Source organism: Arvicola amphibius, chromosome 2 (genome assembly GCF_903992535.2).
Source record: "Arvicola amphibius chromosome 2, mArvAmp1.2, whole genome shotgun sequence".
Classification (NCBI taxonomy): domain Eukaryota; kingdom Metazoa; phylum Chordata; class Mammalia; order Rodentia; family Cricetidae; genus Arvicola; species Arvicola amphibius.
The window spans coordinates 142,040,391-142,058,802 of record NC_052048.2 but is presented as its reverse complement, the minus strand read 5'-3'; the positions used below and the strand labels follow the sequence as shown (position 1 = coordinate 142,058,802).

Here is an 18,412-nt window from a genome sequence, read left to right as displayed (position 1 = left end):
TAAATGAATACAGTTTGTGTGTTGTTATTTTGGGGCATAAGCTAGCCAGGCGGCCGGGAGCCGGGTGGGATGAAAAGCAGGCCTGCTCAGCTCCTCACTACAACACCCCTAGGAAAAAATTATTTAGTTTTGTTTGTTTGTTTGTTTGTTTTTAAGAAGGAATCAGATTTCACATATCACATGTCTTGTCTTACTTTACACTGTGAACAGGTTCCCAGGCCAGGAAGAAGTCTCTGAGAGAATGAAATTCGACTGACAGCTATTTTATTGTACTTGTGTGTTACAGAGGGGCAATTCAGTTCCCTGTTTCAGGAAGCTGAGTATCCACAGACTGCATAACTAGGGAGCATCATCGCACGTCTTTGCATATACCTTATTATTTCTCAGAACCATTTCCGGAAGTGAAAATGTTACAAATGATAAGCGTGGGATTATTAGTTAGTTCGATGTTTAAGAAAACCGTTTTCTTTAACGCCACAATTTAGGAAACTGTTTTACTACTGAAGAGTTTTCATTTTCATTAGACTGAACATTCTTTATGACAAAGTGAGCAGGAGAATGTTACTGCGGGAAAAGCCGGGACACATGGTTTCCTTCTGAATTCCTGCTTTTCTGCAGATTTGTAAATACAGTCATGTGCCAATGAGATGGGGTTATGCCCAGCGCACAGCGCTGACAATGATAACACACAACTGCTACTGGGCTGTGTAGTTCTCTATTGTGTCAGTGTTTGAGATTGTACTCCGCTAACATAAGGAAAACTAGTCAACGGCAAGCCAGCCAGGCAAGGCCTCCAGGAGGTGTCCCGTGGATCACACTCCTATCACAAAGATGAAACTCTGTTGTCCAGTGGCACCGGCAGTGGGACAAAAGGTGGAGGCAGATGACACTTACGTTCCTTGTTAGTTTGTAGCAAGGAAATGCAAAGCTGTTAGCATGTTTATAGTGCTTCTGGACAGAGCCTTGGTGGACAGTCAGCTCCACCATCTAGGCTGTGTCCCCACGCTGCAATACTTGCTTTACCAGGAAGATAACCTCATGTTGCCCCGATCATATTAAACCCTTCAAGACTGACTTGGAAAATAACGGGGTTTTTCTTTCTTTAAATCCCACAGAAGCAAACCCCATAACTATGTATGCCTGGGAGTGTAAATTATCTCGGCCTAACTGTTTGTTAATGTATTAAATATTTGTTTGTTTGCTTGTTGTTGTTTTTCGAGGAAGTTTCACTGTAGCTTTGGAGTCTGTTCTGGAACTAGCTCTTGTAGACCAGGCTGACCTTGAACTCACACAGATTCGTCTGCCTCTGCCTCCCGACTGTCTTAAATTACTTGGTATTGTTTGATCTTTGTTCACAGATTAAAAATACTGTCATGTATTCTGCATTATATAAGCCCATTGTTTTTCCTGCATTATATAAGCCCATTGTTTTTCCTGAAGATCTTTTTCTTGAGTTTTTTTAAATGTGTCTTCTCATTTTTGAAACATTTTCCCAATAAAAGGAGTGAAATGTAGTTAATACTTCTTTTGAACATTATTATTACTTCCTAGTTTAGGAAATCCTTATTTTAGTAGTTTGATAAATATTCAAATCAATTTTTTCTCAACGTTTATATTTAGCTTGGCTCTTAGCGCACAACGGGAGAAAACTGGAGCTTCTTTTTAACCTGCTGAGAGCTGCGCTGACCTAAGTTACCAAATAGTCTGCCTTTCCATTGGATTTTCATGCCTTTCTTATCCATTTATTTATTTTTTATGAGGAGAAATATCAAGCCATGTCCATGCCCAAGACAGTCATTTCCTCACCGTGTGGCCACTCACTCGAAGTAGAGGACCTTCCCAGTACTCTGTCTCCAGGCTCAGCACAGTTTCTTTACACAGAGGTGGAACTGGGGGGAACATGCACTCTGGCCTCACGAGTTGTGAATTTAAATCCTGATTTTATTCTGTAAGCTCTGTTTCTGGTGGAAGGTATTGAACTACTCTGGGCTTTACTTTCCCTGTTTCTAAAATGAAACTACTACTCCTTCTCCAGAGTCTCAAGGTAGGAAGTCTGAACATTAATGTCCAGCGTTTGACCCAACAAAACCAAGTGAAGAAACCCATATATAAAGAACATAAAGGGATTAAGTGTCTTCTCTTAGTTTTTTTTCTAAGTTATAGATGTGCCTTACTGGGATTTATCTATTTGCTTAGAACAGGGTCTCGCTGTTACCTAGACTGGCCTGGAACTCACCATCTACTTGGGCTGGCTTCAGGCTGTCCCTTTGCCAGGGTTTTCTGAGTGTCGTGACTGCACACATCACCATAAACTCATTCTTAAATGCCAGTTAGATATAAAAGATATTACTCCCACAGAGCACTTGCCCTTTGATTGCTCATCCAAAGTAACATAAGATAATCTTAATAATAATAGTACAACCTTTAATATTTCCCTGATGATACTAAAATGTCATTTATGAATACATAGTAAGAGTGTCTTGAGTAAGTTGAGGGGGTCATTCCATTAAGAGGGATCTTAGGGCTCAGTATCCAGGCTCAACACCAGCAGCTCTTTTGTGCAGCCGTAAGAGAGCAACAGAAAGTAGATAAACAGCAGAAGCCCTTGGTCTGAGTCTACTGTTGAGGACTGCCAATCTGCTGCAAGGTATCTGAGGGAATCTCCTAAAAAAGGTAACCTGGGGGCAGGTGAGATGGCTTAGCCTATAAAGGCACCTGTCATCAAGCCCCATGACCTAGATTCAATCCCCAGAACCCACACAGTAGGAGAGAACTGACTCTTGCAGGTTGCTCTATGACCCCACACATGCCCTGTGGTTCATGTCTGTATGTGCATGTGTGCACACACACATACACACTAAACAAGCAAATGTTTTTAAATTTTATAAGTAACTAAAAATTTAAAGTTAACACACACACTACACACATACACACATACCACACACACACAATTTAGGGTGTTTTTTTTCAGTCTATGTGGTCATTCTTATTTCTTGCTCTTATTTCCTGAAGGTAACAATGGCTTTTCTTTGCTGGGAAAGTTTGCCTTGAGTCACCCCATGGGGGAAGAAAAGGATAAACCAGGGGAAATAGAAATGCTCTGAAAGAGGAAACAAATGAGACAAGGACATTAGCAACTGGAAAGCTCGGTGGAAGGACACACTCAAGGATGGGGTGCAAACGTCCTGAACAGCTCAGAGCGTTTCAGCTTTCTGGCTATCCCTTTTTGCAACTGGTCCCCAAATGTGCATTTTTCTAGACCTGGGCTTTGGTGTTTTTTTTTTTGTTTTTTTGTTTTTTTTTTTTTTTTTCTCAAAACACCAGCAGCTTGAGTGATGCACACTAGATGTGGGCTCATAAATGCTCAGTGAAGGTTATCTAGTTCATCACAAAACATGGAAATAAATAATAGGTATTATAAAAGGTAAGAACAGTTGGCTACTGGTGGCATGTGCCTTTAATCTCAGCACTCGGGAGGCAGAGGCAGGTGGATTTCTGTGAGTTCGAGGCCAGCCTGGTCTACAGAGCAAGTTCCAGGACAGGCTCCAAAGCTACAGAGAGAAACCCTATCTCAAAAAAACAAACAAACAAAAAACAGAACAAAACAAAACAAAAAACAGAAACAAAAACAAAAGGTAAGAATGGCTTGGAAATCAATGTGCCATTGGAGATGCCACGGTGCCTGGCAGCAAACCACACTCAGTGATGGCCAGACATGGCAAAGACTGGGCACCGTGTTAGCTAACATGCTCACTTGAAAAGGCCTGGCTGGTGAAGAGGCTCAGGCCTAAAGTGCCGAGGCCCTTGGCGTAGGGGGCAGGGTTGGTCTCTTGGAGCAGTGTCCCTGCAGAGGGATTTCATCCTCAGCTACCACCACGAGGACGTGGCTCTGACCTGATGCAGCGGTCCTATCTGCATGTCTATGCTCCAAAGAGGGCAAATGGCCTGGGTGTTTGGGCCTCAACTTTCTTCCTCCTGGGCTCACACAGAGAAAGAACTGTGCGTGGGTTTTCTTAAGGAGATGAAGATGATAACAACAAAGCATTTACATATGTGAACACCAGCCCTTTGTTGCTGCCCCGTGTGTATGAATGTGTGGGCAAACGCTGTGTGAGAGGATGTGTGTATTCACTTATGTGTGTGTGGGAGAGAGACAACTGTGGGTGTCATTCCTTGTGCCTCAGGCCCTGCCCACCTTTTTCTTCTTTTGTAAACTCTATATATGAGGAGGTCAGAGGACCAGGGATCCAACTCAGGGTTCCAGGCTTTGAGGAAAAAGCCTTCACTCCCTGAGCTATTTCTCTGGCCCTGTGCCCACCTTTGCTGGCCTGACCCTCACCACGGAGGCCAGGCTGGCTGGCTGGAGAACCTGAGCCATCCAGCTGTCCCTCCCTCCCTGTCATAGAATCACAAGAATGTTCCATCAAACATGTATTTATTGATGTGGGTTCTTGGGGGGGTGTCCTTGGCGCTGTATTGACGGCATGGCCTCCCCAGCCCGCTTCCCTACTTTTCATTTGAAATCTAACCGGTTTGTTAATGGAGAATTTTACACATCTGGGGTAGACATCAGAATACCAGAGACGCGTATAAACAGCTGTCACCTTTACTACCCATCCTTATTTTTCAAGGATCACACTATGTTTTTCTGAAACATGTATTTGCTCATTTTAACTGCATTCAAAGGATCATTTGGGGCAAAAGACCCAAGCCTTGAGCAAAGACGTCATTGTGTGTGTGTGTGTGTGTCTGTGTGTCTGTGTGTGTATGTGTGTGTGTGTGTCTCGGGGGTCTGCGGATTGAACTAGGGTCCAAGAGGTAAACAACCACTAAGTTGTTAAACTATATTGCGTCTCAGTAAAAGGCATTCTGATGTGTGCTCACCGACAATGGATTTTGACTGTAGTGCAGCACCTTTTCCCCTAGGAGTATAGAGCTGTGCTCTGACAGAGGAAAGAACAAAACAGGAAGAAGAAGGGAGAAGGGACAAGGGTAGCAAAAACTAGCATGGCTTTCGCGGAACACAAGAAGCCGGCAAGGCACAGACTCCGTGGGTCACAGAAACTGAAGTTTCTTCAGAAATGACAAGGGAAACCACTTGTCTTTCTACAGCTTGCACTCAGGTCACACATAGTAAAAAGAATTCCACTTAGAGAGAATGAGGTAGAGAGACACAAAAGGAGGAGTCGAGAGGCAGCTGAAGGGTGTGCTGAGTGGCATTCTGCCAGCAAGGCTTTGAATCCCAAGAGCTCAGCCGGAGCTGGGCTGTGGCAGTAGCCAGCTGAGGCTAGGAGCATGGTCGCCACTCAAGGGGGTGAAGCAGGGGGCTATGCAACTGGACAGAGGACATTGGGGGTGGGCGGGCGGCAGGTGCAGAAAACAGTTACCAGACAGAAACCTACCCACCTCTGCCAGGTCGTCCCCCGACTTGGGAACAGCAGGAGGGTCGAGGAGCATACTTTCCGCATGGATTCTGCGTAAGCGTTCTTTAAGGTCTGTGTTTTGTGCTAGGGCCTAGAATACGTTAAGAATAGCAGGGCTTTATTAGTAAATGGACAGTTCAGGAAAACGCAGCAGGGGACTGGGCACAAGCAAGGCTAGGAGCGAAGATGCCCTGACTGGGGCACCTCAGGGGTGTGTCTGGCTGGCTGGTCTTTCCCCATTGCTCTTCAGCAGGAGCTGGGAGGTAACAAAAAGGTCTGGGATACCCCTTGTTAACCTCCATTTCCAGAGGCGAAAGAGGGTTAGTAAGGCTGCAGAAGGAAGCCACAGACAACATCAGCTCTTAAAACTGGTGACCCACAGGCAGTAACTCTTCTTCCTGCTATGCCGATCTGTGGACCAGACCCCCACAACCCCACCAAACCTCGTGCTTCTTAGCTCCTCCTGTCCTTGACGAGCTGCCAGTGGGCATGACCCAGTGTGAGTTAATTATCAACCCGGCTGCGCTGAACCTCAGAAGTATGCTGGCGACTTATTCATTTTGGGGAATAAGACAGTTCACTTTTCAAAAACTAAGCAAGCAACTTTACCTATGCACCTTACAGGCTTATGGACCATTGTGCTGGATGTGAGCCATGGACATAAGAGAGACCTCTATTTCCTCCTGGGAGCTGTGCCACCTCCTATATCAACCTCTCTGGCAGGTCCTGGCTCACGGGAAATAGGAAGCTGTGCCCTTCCTTCACTTGGCACCACTGCACATGTGACTATAGGAGGGATACACTCTGCCGACCGCCTTGTCCGCTGCCTGGATCTCCACAGTGGCCTCGTTTATCTCTTTTCTTATTGTCATTGTTGAATGTATGGGATATAGTCTCACTCCGTAGCCCAGGCTGGACTCTGAACACTTGCCTCGGCCTCCCAGGAGCTAGGATTACAAGATCACCACGTCTGGCTCTAGTTTTACTTTTTAGTGGCCATAGAGGACATAGATTATTCTAAGAACCCTTGAATCATTTAAGAAACTCTGAACAAGAACGAGGGTCATGTACCCACATATAATAATCCCTTTGAGGCAACATGTCACTGTTACGGGGGCTAGAATCTTAGCAAAGCCTAGAATTGTGATAATTATTATATTATTATTTTAAATATACATATATATCAATTCAGTACCTATATATTCATATATTCATTATAATAGTTCTATGATTATTCTAAAAAGAAATATTTTGAAGAAACAAGTCTAAATCAGAAATCTAAGCCAAAAAGGAAATAAAGTACCATTGTGTTTTATCTTCTTCCTAAACTGTTGATGTGAGTGTAGGCATATCCCTTAGAAAAGGTGATGCATATCTGGCCTGGAAACCGTAGCCTAGTAAGTGCAGCCAAGCAGATTAGCAAGGAGGCAGAACCTCTGTGAGAAGAGGAAGGGGGAGAAGGACCATGGCAAGGACTTTAGGAACCCCCGCATCAGAGGAACCTTCTAAAAGCACTTAGAGCCCCTCTGATGGGAACAATGAGAATATGTGGACCAGCAAGAAATAAATCAAAGAAAGAGTGGAAGAACCAAAGTACCACCCCAGCTGCACCAGCTGCTCCTCAAGGTCCAAAAGATGTCTCTTTCTCTATGACCTTAAGAAGGGGACCTGAAAGCCAGGCATGGTGGCTCGTGCCTTAAATCCCAGCACTCAGAAGGCAGAGGCAGGTGGATCTCTATGAGTTCAAGGCTAACCTGGACTACAGAGCGAGTTCCATGACAGCCATGGTTGATACACAGAGAAACCCTGTCCCAAAATAACGAAGAGACAGACAGATAGATAGATAAATAGATAGAGACTCTACATATGAAGTGGACCAATATTATTTTAAAATGATTCTTTCAAAAAGAACATAGTTGGGCACGTGACTATAATTTAAGCACATGGGAGGTGGAGGCAGGACTACATGACTACATGAGGCCTAACCTGGGCTATATGAGATCCTGTCTTAAAAAAACAAGACAAAAATAAACCAAAGATAGTATTGTCGGAATTGCCACCGAATGGAAGTATCTGAGCATCTGTAGCAATCACTGTGTGCTACCCGTCAAGGGTCCATGACTAACATTATTTTGTAGTGCTAATTAACTAACAGTACATCCCTAACATTATTATCCTCAGTAGCATGACAAATAGAAACCATAAATGGACTTTCCCCCCTCAGTGCTTATGTTGGCTTCTGGTCACATGATCCTAAAATTCGTCACTCCCACCTGACCCAAAATACAAGTCAGTGGCGCTTCAGACAGTCATTCCACGTGAGCACACATTCTTTCTCTTCTTAGAGCAGGAATTCCAAAGCGCAAGCAAAGAGAAAAGAGCAAATATGTATGCTCTTGCAAAGGTTCTCTGGCTTCCTGATAGAGACCAGGGCTAAGGTGTCAGCTGCAGGGGTGGCACAGGACACAGCATGGTATCAATGGAGCCCCGCCATTCTGAGGGCAAAGTGAAGCTGAGAAAAATAATGAGAGACAACGGCTTGCGGAAACCCATCTGAGGCCATGACAGTGGCTGTTCTGTTTGAAGCTGCAGTGACCCTCTGACAGTCACCTAGTACGACTCATCGCTGTGTCCGAAAGAGGAAAAGCAGAAGGTTTTGTCTGTTTACTCAAATCAAATATCACTCATCTATTTGGAAGAGCATTAAGTGGGATCAGCACTTTGCAGTGGAGATGGAAAACGTGTAAATTGGAAATTTCTCGCTGCCACGTGTTATTTGTTAAGTCGATCTAAACTTACGATGCCTCAGAGCAAAACCTTCCAAATGTCAAACTTTGTAGCATTAGCCAACAAATGTCTGCAAGACTTCCATACAGACACACTAAAAGTTCAAAACAGAAAAATTCAGATAAATTCGGAGAAACCAAACTCAGAGACTCAACCATTTAGGAAAATCCTACCTAGCTGTTATGATTTGGGTTTATTTTGAAAACTTAAGTCTGAAGCAAGAAAGGTTTGAATGTAACTTGGACCATTTGTTTGCTTTTCTCCCCGAGATCCAACTAGACCCTGAGAAATCATCAATTTTCATTGCATCCATGGAAACGGAAAGCACATGTAAGTCGTAAGACACTTGCAGGTGTCTATGAAACAGAGACACACACACCACTTACGGATGACAGTGCGTGCTTCAGCCCGACGACCTGAGCGGAGGGCGAGGAGGAGGCGTCCAGCTCCAACTGCTTCAGCTTCTCTCTTTCCGCTGATATGCTATTAAAAGCTGACCTTAAAGCGAAGTAAACTATAAAGATATAATCATTACAAGAAGGAACAAGGAAAAGGCATAATTAAAAACAAAATGCAGAAGAGTGTACTTCTTACACAAGATTTTAGCAAAGTATTCTAAGTTTGGTAAATACACATTCTACATTGATTTGGAAAAACACACTGTGTGGGAATGAACCGAATGGAAATGACAGGGTCCAGTGGCAACATGTACCAATGCAAGTTCTTCTGCGTTAACCTTCCCTAATCCTGTGGGGGGGATGCTGAGAGTGGGAGGGGCCTATGTAGGTGGCAAGGGACAAATGGGGATTTGCTGTGTACTGAAAACTACTAGAAAAAAAAATAGAATCCATTAACATTTATATACACTGTCAATCCCCAGGCCTGTGCCTGCTAAGGCACTCCATGATTCTATGACCTAGAGGTTTAAAGCCACCAGCACTCAGTTCCATGTCCTTAAAGGCTAGAAATGGTGAGGAACAAGGCTCGCTGGCTATAGGGAAAATGTGCTATCACTACATCAGAAAAAACAAGTCTATAACTCAACCAGGTGGCCAGAATCAACTACCAGTGAAAGCCAGGAGAACACTGGTTACCTCTGTCTACGATGCCTTGGGAAAGTCACACTATGCTGAAGGGCAGTCGGGGATGGGTAATCTGGGTTTGACCATGAGGGAACCACAGACAGCTGAACATTCTGTTTCTAAAAACTAGTCTGAACCCTTCAAAGGCATCAAGGTGGCCACTTTATACAAATTGCCTCCAGTTGAACTGTGCTGAGGAATCAAGACCATGAAACACAATGTGTACACATGGGCCAGATCCTGTGCCCCACAAGAGAACAACATTAAAAGAGATTTTTCTGAAGTTGACACCGTGAATGGGAGACCAAAGTGTCATTTCCCAGTGCCATGCCCTGAGTTACAAAACTACATTGTGCCCGATATAGAAAGTATAAAGCCTCAAAGAACGGCATACTGACTCAGGAATCCTAGTCTCAAAAATTTCAGCAAAATAAAATCGTGTGTGTAGAAAGATCTGGGGATAAATAACTGTAGAAAACTGCAAAAAAAGAAAAGAAAAGAACGGATGGACAATCTGGGCAGAGTTTAGGGTTTCCTTGTTCTACTCTTGCAGATTTTCTGTGAGGTCAAAACAATTTTAAAATGAGGTGTCATCCCTGTGCCTTCCTAGTGTCTTCTGGCTGCCCTGGAATTCCCCCACTTCTACTTTTGGCATTCAGCCACTCTGCTCACTTGGAAGCTTTCAAGTTCAGTGAGACCCCAGAACCAGTAATCACTTAAATGCCCAAGCTGAAGCTCTCAAAACAAGCTGGGAGCCGTGAGAATGGCCGTGCAAGCATGAGGGCCTGAGTTCGCATCCCCAGAACTCCTGGAAAGCTGGGTACAGCACTGCACTCTGCAATCCAACAGTGAGAAGGAGGTGGGAATAGGAGTATCCCCAGAAGTCAGACAGACTGGCATACACAGCAGGCGACAACAAAGAAAGCCTGTCTCGAACAGTAGAGGTGAGACCTAACACCAAAGTTTATAATACACATACATACACAAAAGCACACTTGCACACCCACACCCTAAGTGAGAGCTGGGGTTTGCACATGAACAAATTAATATACACAAACATGCACACTTACACAGACATGTACACACACACACACGTGAGCATGCACATTCATGCACAGTGCACACACAGAGATTTAAAAGAACACAGGAATAGGTATGACAAATATTTATTAGGCTCTGATCACATAGGGTACGAGTGACTCCCTGAGGATAAGGGAACGACTACCTGAAGTATGGATCGCAGAGACCACACTAGGTATTATCTTTCCATTCTCTTCCATTACAGTTTGTCACAGAAGGGCAAGAAGGCAGGGACTGAGACAGACTTCTCCAGTGACCTGATATTTTATTAAATTTCACAGGCTTGCCTTTCCCGAGGTACTGTTATCCAAGAATGGCCTATTCAATAGCAGAAACTAAACACTCACTACCGACTTGCTTCCTTCATTTACCAGCAAGAAGGAAGACTGTTGTCTCTATATGCTGCTACTGGCTGCCTGGCGCACTTAGTGATAGATCCAGAGAATTCTCATAATATCCTAATGCAAAAAGCAAATTGCGCTCCCTCCCTCCCTCCCTTCCTCCCTCCCCTCTCCCCTCCTCTTCCCTCCTCACTCCCCCAAGCTACGGTGCATGACTTCTATAACCAGAAGGGAGGGGCCGATTACTTAGTCATTCTATGACCTTGGGAAAGTATCTGATGTGCTGAACCCCAAATGGAGATACTGCTAGCTTTGACTTTATAGCTTGTGATAAGGGTTAAGTAAGACAATGCAGGCAATGTCCTGAACCTAATGCACAAATGCAATACATAATAGATGCTCCCAGAAGGATAATGGTCCCTATGACGAAAGAGATGCACGAGAACGAAAGTGATGCCTAGGCTCTTAGAGCCTGGGCAGGAGGGGTAATGGGCACTCCGCTCTTATCAGGATGACAGCCATAAATAAATGCACATATGGCAGAGAGTATATGAAGGAGGCCTGGCCAGAGCTTGCTGAGCTAGAGAGCAGCAGCCTTGGGAGGAGGACAGCAGGCCACACGGGGACCTCACTGCATCTATGCCTGGTTAGACATCTCCCCTCAGCTCCCCAGGATACCCCCTCCCCCCGGCAGCTGTCCTGCTGGGTCCCTGGGGGTCCTTCCTCTCCATGGATACATAATTCCTCCAAATACCATGGGCATGCACCTGGCTGGCTCTGTTTTCTCAGGTCAACTGTTCTGCCTTTCAGATGCCCTGCTGCCAGGGGGACTTTCCACCAGACTAGACAATTCCTAAAAGACAGAATGGGAACAGTCTGTTGAGGAGTGTACAGCCAGGAAGGCTAACAACAGAGCTCACCAATAGAAGGCTTGGCCAGCAAGAGCAAAGCTATAGGTTCAGTTGCTAGCTCCCTTGTCTTCAGGAAAGGAGTGTACAACTAAGACTACAGTGGGCATAAGCAAAAAGAAAGCCATACAGTCATTTCATTATCACTATATACATAGTATATATACACATATAATCACACACACACATATATTAAAAAACTCTTCCTCAATCACCTAAAAAGAGGATCATAAACCATCTCATCTAAATTCATGTGTGGTGTGGTCTCTCTCTCTCTCTCTCTCTCTCTCTCTCTCTCTCTCTCTCTCTCTGTGTGTGTGTGTGTGTGTGTATGTGTGTGTGTGTGTGTTTTGAAACAGGGTCTCAGTATGTAGCCTGAATTGGCCTCAAATGTGCATTCCTCCTGCCTCAGGCTCCCAAATATTGAGATTATCAGTGTGTTCTACCACACTTGTTTGAATTTCTTAAATGGCCTTAGACCCAGCCAGAGGATATTAAAGTGGTCACTTTTGGCCAACTCATGACTCGGAGCAGTGACTAGATGCTGCTCCCAGAAGATCATAATTACATTGCTAGAAACTGTGCTTGCTAGTCTATGCCAATCTGACACGAACTAGAGTTATCTGAAAGCAGGGAACCTCAACTGAGGAAATGCCTCCATAAGATCCAGCTGTATGGCATTTTCTTAATTAGTGATTGGTGGGAGAGCCCATTGTGGGTCTTGGGTTCTATAAGAAAGCAGGCTGAGCAAGCCATGATGAGCAAGCCAGTAAGCAGCACCCCTCCATGGCCTCTGCATCAGCTCCTGCCTCCAGGTTCCTGCCCTGTTTGAGTTCCTGTCCTGACGTCCTTCAGTGATGAACAGTGCTGTTGAAGTGTAAGCCAAGGCCTTTCCTCCCCAACTCCCTCTTTGGTCATGGTGCTTCACTGCAGCAACAGAAACCGTGACGAGGACAGTGGCACTGACTCCCCAAGGCAGTTCCTGTGTCAGAAGAGTCTTCTTACTTATTTTCTAATGTCAGCCTAAATTTATTAGAGACTGAAAAGCTTTGAAAAGGTATCTGAGTGTATTGCACCTGTGGATACGTTATCACAAACAAAGAAGTCCAAGATGCACAGAGCTACAGAGACCCTCAAAAATTATCCAAGCCACCCACCCTCTCCAGGCCCCATACCCTTACCAAATGGTCCTTAGCCCATGCTACTCAAGCTCCACCTGCCTCCCGAGGAGGTCACAGTGCTCTGAGATCTGCTGGGACTATGCAATGTTTGCTTCAATTGCTTTACACTGTCCAACACAGCTGCTTGACTTCATGAAATTAAAAATGAATGAAATGTATGCCCTGGCAATGCTGAAGTCTGCATGGGCAGCCCATATATGGTGGTTCTGTTGAACTTGTCCATATTGGGTTTTATGGTCTAAGTTAATGAGAAAGACTGACCAAGTCTCTTTCTCAAGTGGGCACCAGATCTCATTACAGATGGTTGTAAGACACCATGTGATAGCTGGGAATTGAACTCAGGACCTTTGGAAGAGCAGGCAGTGCTCTTAACCACTAAGTCATCTCTCCAGACCCCAGCTTGTCTTCGTGGGGAAGACATATATTGGAAGGCTGCAGAGCAGACACAGTAGGTTTTGCTCAGTTGACTCTTATACCTCCCCTTCCCCTAGCTTCAGGCTCCCATTACTATATCAGGTTGGAGAGGGTCTAAGAGCTTAGGACTGGGAAGCCATAGTGGATCATGAGCTGGAACTCCTGTCCTCCCCGTGCTCCCTCCTTAGCAGTTTCTTCACCTCAGCAGAGACCACAGTTATCTATGGCACCGGCACCATGTGGTACAGCGGGAAGAAAGTGTGTAGTAAGGCAAATGTGAATGCAGCTCTATTCCTGAGGCTTAGTGGTGGTTTAAACTTTGGAGGAACCATCAGTGTCCAAAGCTAAATGGACTGAATATGCGGGAAAGGCTGGCATCTCACTGTACTTTAAGGAAACAACAAGAAAGCACATAAGAACACAGGACCCAACGCGGTAGGACTCCATTTCTCCTTCCTGCATTTTTGCACATGTATGTATGTGTGTGTGTATGTATGTATGTGTGTGTGTGCAAGAGAAAGAGTGAGAGCACACATGCATGCTCAGGAAGCATTCTTTTCAGCCTTGCTTTTTTTGGGGGGGAGAACAAAGGCAGAGTCTCTCAATGAACCTGGAGTTTGGTTTTATTCTGTCTGTTGGGGACTTTTCCACTAGGTTGAAGGCCAACAAACCCAGTCTGCCCCCTGTCTCTGCGTCTCTCTGCCCGCGTCCTGTCTCTGCCGGCCCCCTGGCTCTGCCTTGAGATTATGCCCAGCATCTATGTGGTGCTGGGATTTGCACGTGGTCCTTATGTTTGTGCAGTAAGTGTGCTGGTCACCACTGAGCCATCCTTCTAGTCCTTTCCTCCCTTTAATGGGAACCATGTGAATTCTCCTCAAAAGAGTAACATCTAAACTATCTGGCATGGTTTGATGATCTTTATTTAATCTGTCTCTTCTAAATTTCAACTCTTACGTGGTGCCCATAGTTGTAAAATATTTTCTAATCAGTATTCCATCTGGACTGATTTAGATACATTAGTTAATTTTGCTAAATGACCCTACTTTTTACTGAGCATCTAGGTGAATCCAATTAATTGCTCAACAAACTAACAGTGAATTCTAATTGTGAACAATGCATGGACCGCCCTTCCCTCAGGTCATGAAGATCGTTGGCACCAATGTGACATATCCGGCTTTTCCTTCAAGGCTTCCATGGCTCAAAACAGTTCAGAAAGTGACCATTCAGTTCCAATTTAACACTAGAAAACACTCCGGACACAAAGGAATACAAGCTTGCCTTTGTTCTCATTTGGGTTTTTACATCTGTAAACGAGGCTTTCTCTCATCAATAGGACTCTAGGATGTCTGCTTCTCTTCCATGCCAGAAGATAGATATCTCCTTCTGTGGTGGTTTGAATGAGAATGGCTCATATATTTGAAAGTTTGGTTCCCAATTGGGGGGACTGTGAGGAAAGACTAGGTGGCCTTGTGGGATGGGGCGTGGCCTGTCCCTGGGCGTGGCCAAGCACACTCTCTGTGGCCCGGTGATTGTAGATGAGAAGTTAAGCTCTCAGCTACTGTCCCAGTGCCACACCGCCTGTCTGCTGCCATGCTCCCCACCAGGCGGTCATGGATTAATGGGGGAATATCACAAATAACACTGAAAATGAAAGCTTAAAAAATCTGACAGGTTTCCTTGCTGCAGCCCTTTCTGTGGATTTCCCTACCTGCAGTTCCACACGTAAAACAAAGCAGCCACGGTCAGCAGCATTTTTCAGGTGTTTTTAATCACAAAATTCGCTTTGACTTTCACCCGTCCTCTGAAATAAGAATCCCATAAAATAATTTGGGGAAATGTTAAAGCCAATGTACGCGGCAAAAACAGTGACCTTAAGGGTCGGTGCATTCCATTCCATGAGTGCTGACTTACACAAAGCCAGAAATAGGAGCCATGAAGAGCAGTCCAATGCACGTCTGAAAATGAGTGTACAGAAGAACTTATACAACGGGGATAGGTCTCTGCTGGCTGCCTATCGTGTGCTCTGCAAAAGCACCTGATTCAGATGTTTTGTGTCGTGTTTAATGGCACACAGGTTATGCAACATCAATGGAATACTTGGCTTTAGATCAGCTGCTTCAATATAAGAGTCGAGAGACCCACGATGCAGTCGCAGGATAATAGACAGTATCTGTAACCAGTCAAGACTCACACAGAAAGGCCACCATGGCTAAGTCTGAATGGATAGATATATGAGAGGACACAAGGTGTTAGGACTCAAGGCAAACCTGTGTTTGCATGGGCTTTGTTCCAGGAGGCCCCTCTAGGGGTGCAGGAGAGGTGAGAGGGAGAACTGAACATATGCAAATAGAATCAAAAGCCACGGGAAGGGAGAAGAGCTGGCTAGGCTCCTATAAACCCAAGGGGCTCTGGCTCTGGCGCCTGATCTGTTCCAGTAGCAAAACACTTGACCTCAGTGCTATAAGGGACAACTCTGCAGCCTGCTGGCTTCACAAAGACCCCAGAGCACAGCTGGTGGTAGGGTGGGGATTCCAGACCTGCCCAGAGGAGGAGACTACCGCAGGGAGCCAGGATCAATGGACACACTCAGAATGGATGGCAGCCTCTACCCTGTTAGCAAGCTGCTTCAACAGTGTAGGGGAAACCCAGATATCGCCATGGGAGAAAGGCACCATCTCCTCAGCTTTAAAACAGACAGTTTGTGTTATTAAAAAGTCACAGTGTTTTAAAGATGTCTCCTCCCACAAATGCTAAAAATGTCCTAATTGCAAGGACCTTCTAAAGAATGCCCATGAGGCACCTGAAGAGCTGGGAAGGAACGACACGGCAGGCAATGCCTCAGCTCTCACAAACATGGGACTACAGTCCTGCTGGCCACCAAGGAATGCACGTGGTGGCTAGCAAAGGGATCTGAGCGCAAAGACTGTCACAAGCATGACGTGGTGGCCTTATAAGCAATCTCATAACCAAAGGGATTTTAGATTTGTCAGGAGAGAGAAAGAACATACACACACATACACACACACACACACACACACACACACACACATATAATAGCAGGGAATATTCTCTGCAGTAACCAATAATATGAAGTGGAAGAAGTCTGGGGCAAGAAGAAAAAGGCGCTAGTGGCAATGCTACTTGAAATCAGCTCTCACTGTAACAATAATAGTCACTATGTGAACGCTGAAGAGAAACATTAGCAGAGGGGAGCAGCAAGCACTCAGAACTTCAGTTTCTGCCACTAAAATAATGCTCCTCACATTCTGGACCTTTAGTATAATTCCATATGCCAGGAATACATCTATTATTTCTAAACAAATGACATTAAGCCTATAACTTTGTAACTAGATATAGGAGACTTCTTTTCTTTTCTAACATTTGGCCTTTCCATCTGTATAGACAAGGAGTGCATGCACCCTGGCCTGTACCAGGCTGTAATTCAGCCTCGGGCTTCTTGTCATGTGACCCTTGGGCAGCTTTGCTTGGCTCTGGTTTCCATGCAGGCAGTGAAGACTTCACTCCCCACCCAAGTTTCTGCCAGAGTGAAACAAGATGATGCTAAAGCACTGGGCAAACACCTGGCAGGACACCTCGGTGCTCAGTTTGAGGTGCTATTATTATGCTAAATAACCCGCTAGATGATACACCCTACTGAAAAGTCCAGTCCTCCCTTGTCAGACACGCAGGCTATTTCCAGCCAGGCACTCTACCCACCGGGCCATGTTTACTTGTCATTTTTACTTTGAACTTGTTATGGACTTGAAGGACTTGGCACGCAGTATAGAAGTTCCCTGTACCCAGTTCCTCCCCATGGTCACGTTCTACGTACTAACCACAGTACTATATAACCCCAGGACAGGGATGTTAGGGTAACAGAATGCGCTCAGATTTCTTCATTCTTACATGCACTCAGCTATACATATGTGTACGGCTATAGGTCAATGTGATCTTATCACATTGGCAAAGTCCTATAACCACGGCCTCGGTCGAATGCACAACTGCCCATCACCGCGAAGGTCCCTTTATAATTATATCCACGCTACTCATCCCCCACCCTGTCCCTAAACTCTGGCATCTACCAATGTCTTCTTTCACTTTATACCATTTACAAAGGGAAGCCACAGAGGTCGTAGAAATCAACCATTTTCTTTCCGCTAATGTCCTCGAACTCTGTCTAGGTAGCTGTGGATATCAACGGTTTGTTCCACTTACTGCTGAGTAGTATTCCGCTGCATGGACACCACCACTTATTTAATTGTTCGTCTGCTGAAGGACATTGAGTTGCTTCTAGTAATTGGCCAATACAAATAAATCTGCTCATAATATTTGCTTTTGTGGAGCTAACACGGAGGCTCAACCACTGAGCCACACAGCCCAGTTGTCCCCTATAACTGCTTTCACTTCTCTGGGCTAAATGCTCAGGAGCACTGGTGTCGGGTTTTATGCAAGGTATGTTTTGATATACAGCACTGCTAGGGTACTTTCCAGAATGCAGCACCATCTTCCACGGTCAGCAGTCATGGATGAGAGATCCCATCCCTGAGAGTCATGAGTCCATCGAGAGACTCCCTTCCCTTCAGTGTGCAGGGAGGCCTCGGTGCAGCGCCATTTGCATTTCTGTCCTGGCCAACAATGTCAAAGACTTATTTCTATGTTTTGATATGAGGGATAATACCAGAGTAGGTATCTTCACATAGATACATGTTAATTCCTACAAACAGATTCTTCAAAGAGGAATTGCTCAGTAGGGACTGAAAATAGGTTGATTAAAAGCCATATTAATCCCCAAAGTACCAATTGATATTCCACTACCAGCACATGTATGCTCAACTGTAAAGTATGGCAGGCCTACCATGTCACATTCTCTAATACATGTTAGCCCATCCTTAGATGCTTAAACACCTGTACATGTAAAACCCAGAATATAGTTAAGGCTGTCACGTTTTGTTTAGGGGGTAACAAGGACAAAAGTCTATCTTCAAAATAGATGCAACCTTTAAAAACATTCTCCATCTTCAGTTGGCTGGATCCTTGGGTTCTGCTAGCTAGATCCCAAACCCTCACTGTCTCTTCCAAGAGGTCATAAAAAAAAATCTTTGCAACAACATCTACACTACCGAAGAAACAAATCAAAATGAGGCTTAAGAATGTCTTTTCGGAGCAGGAAACGAACCAACAGAGACAGCTTCTGTA

At 44.9% G+C, this 18,412-nt stretch overlaps 1 protein-coding gene across 6 annotated transcripts in view; it reads right to left on the bottom strand.

Moving 5' to 3' along the window:
- The window catches only part of Osbpl3 (oxysterol binding protein like 3), a 173,215-nt gene that overhangs the window by 36,981 nt on the left and 117,822 nt on the right, over positions 1–18,412 (bottom strand). For 4 of the 6 annotated variants that reach the window (XM_038318195.1, XM_038318198.1, XM_038318196.1 and 1 more), the window contains 2 exons: positions 8,597–8,724; positions 5,407–5,514 (listed from right to left, as the gene is read on the bottom strand). In XM_038318195.1, the coding sequence (XP_038174123.1) occupies positions 5,407–5,514; positions 8,597–8,724 (236 nt within the window). The remainder of the gene's footprint in view (positions 1–5,406; positions 5,515–8,596; positions 8,725–18,412) is intronic. The other 2 variants (XM_038318199.1, XM_038318200.1) reach the window with 1 other exon arrangement.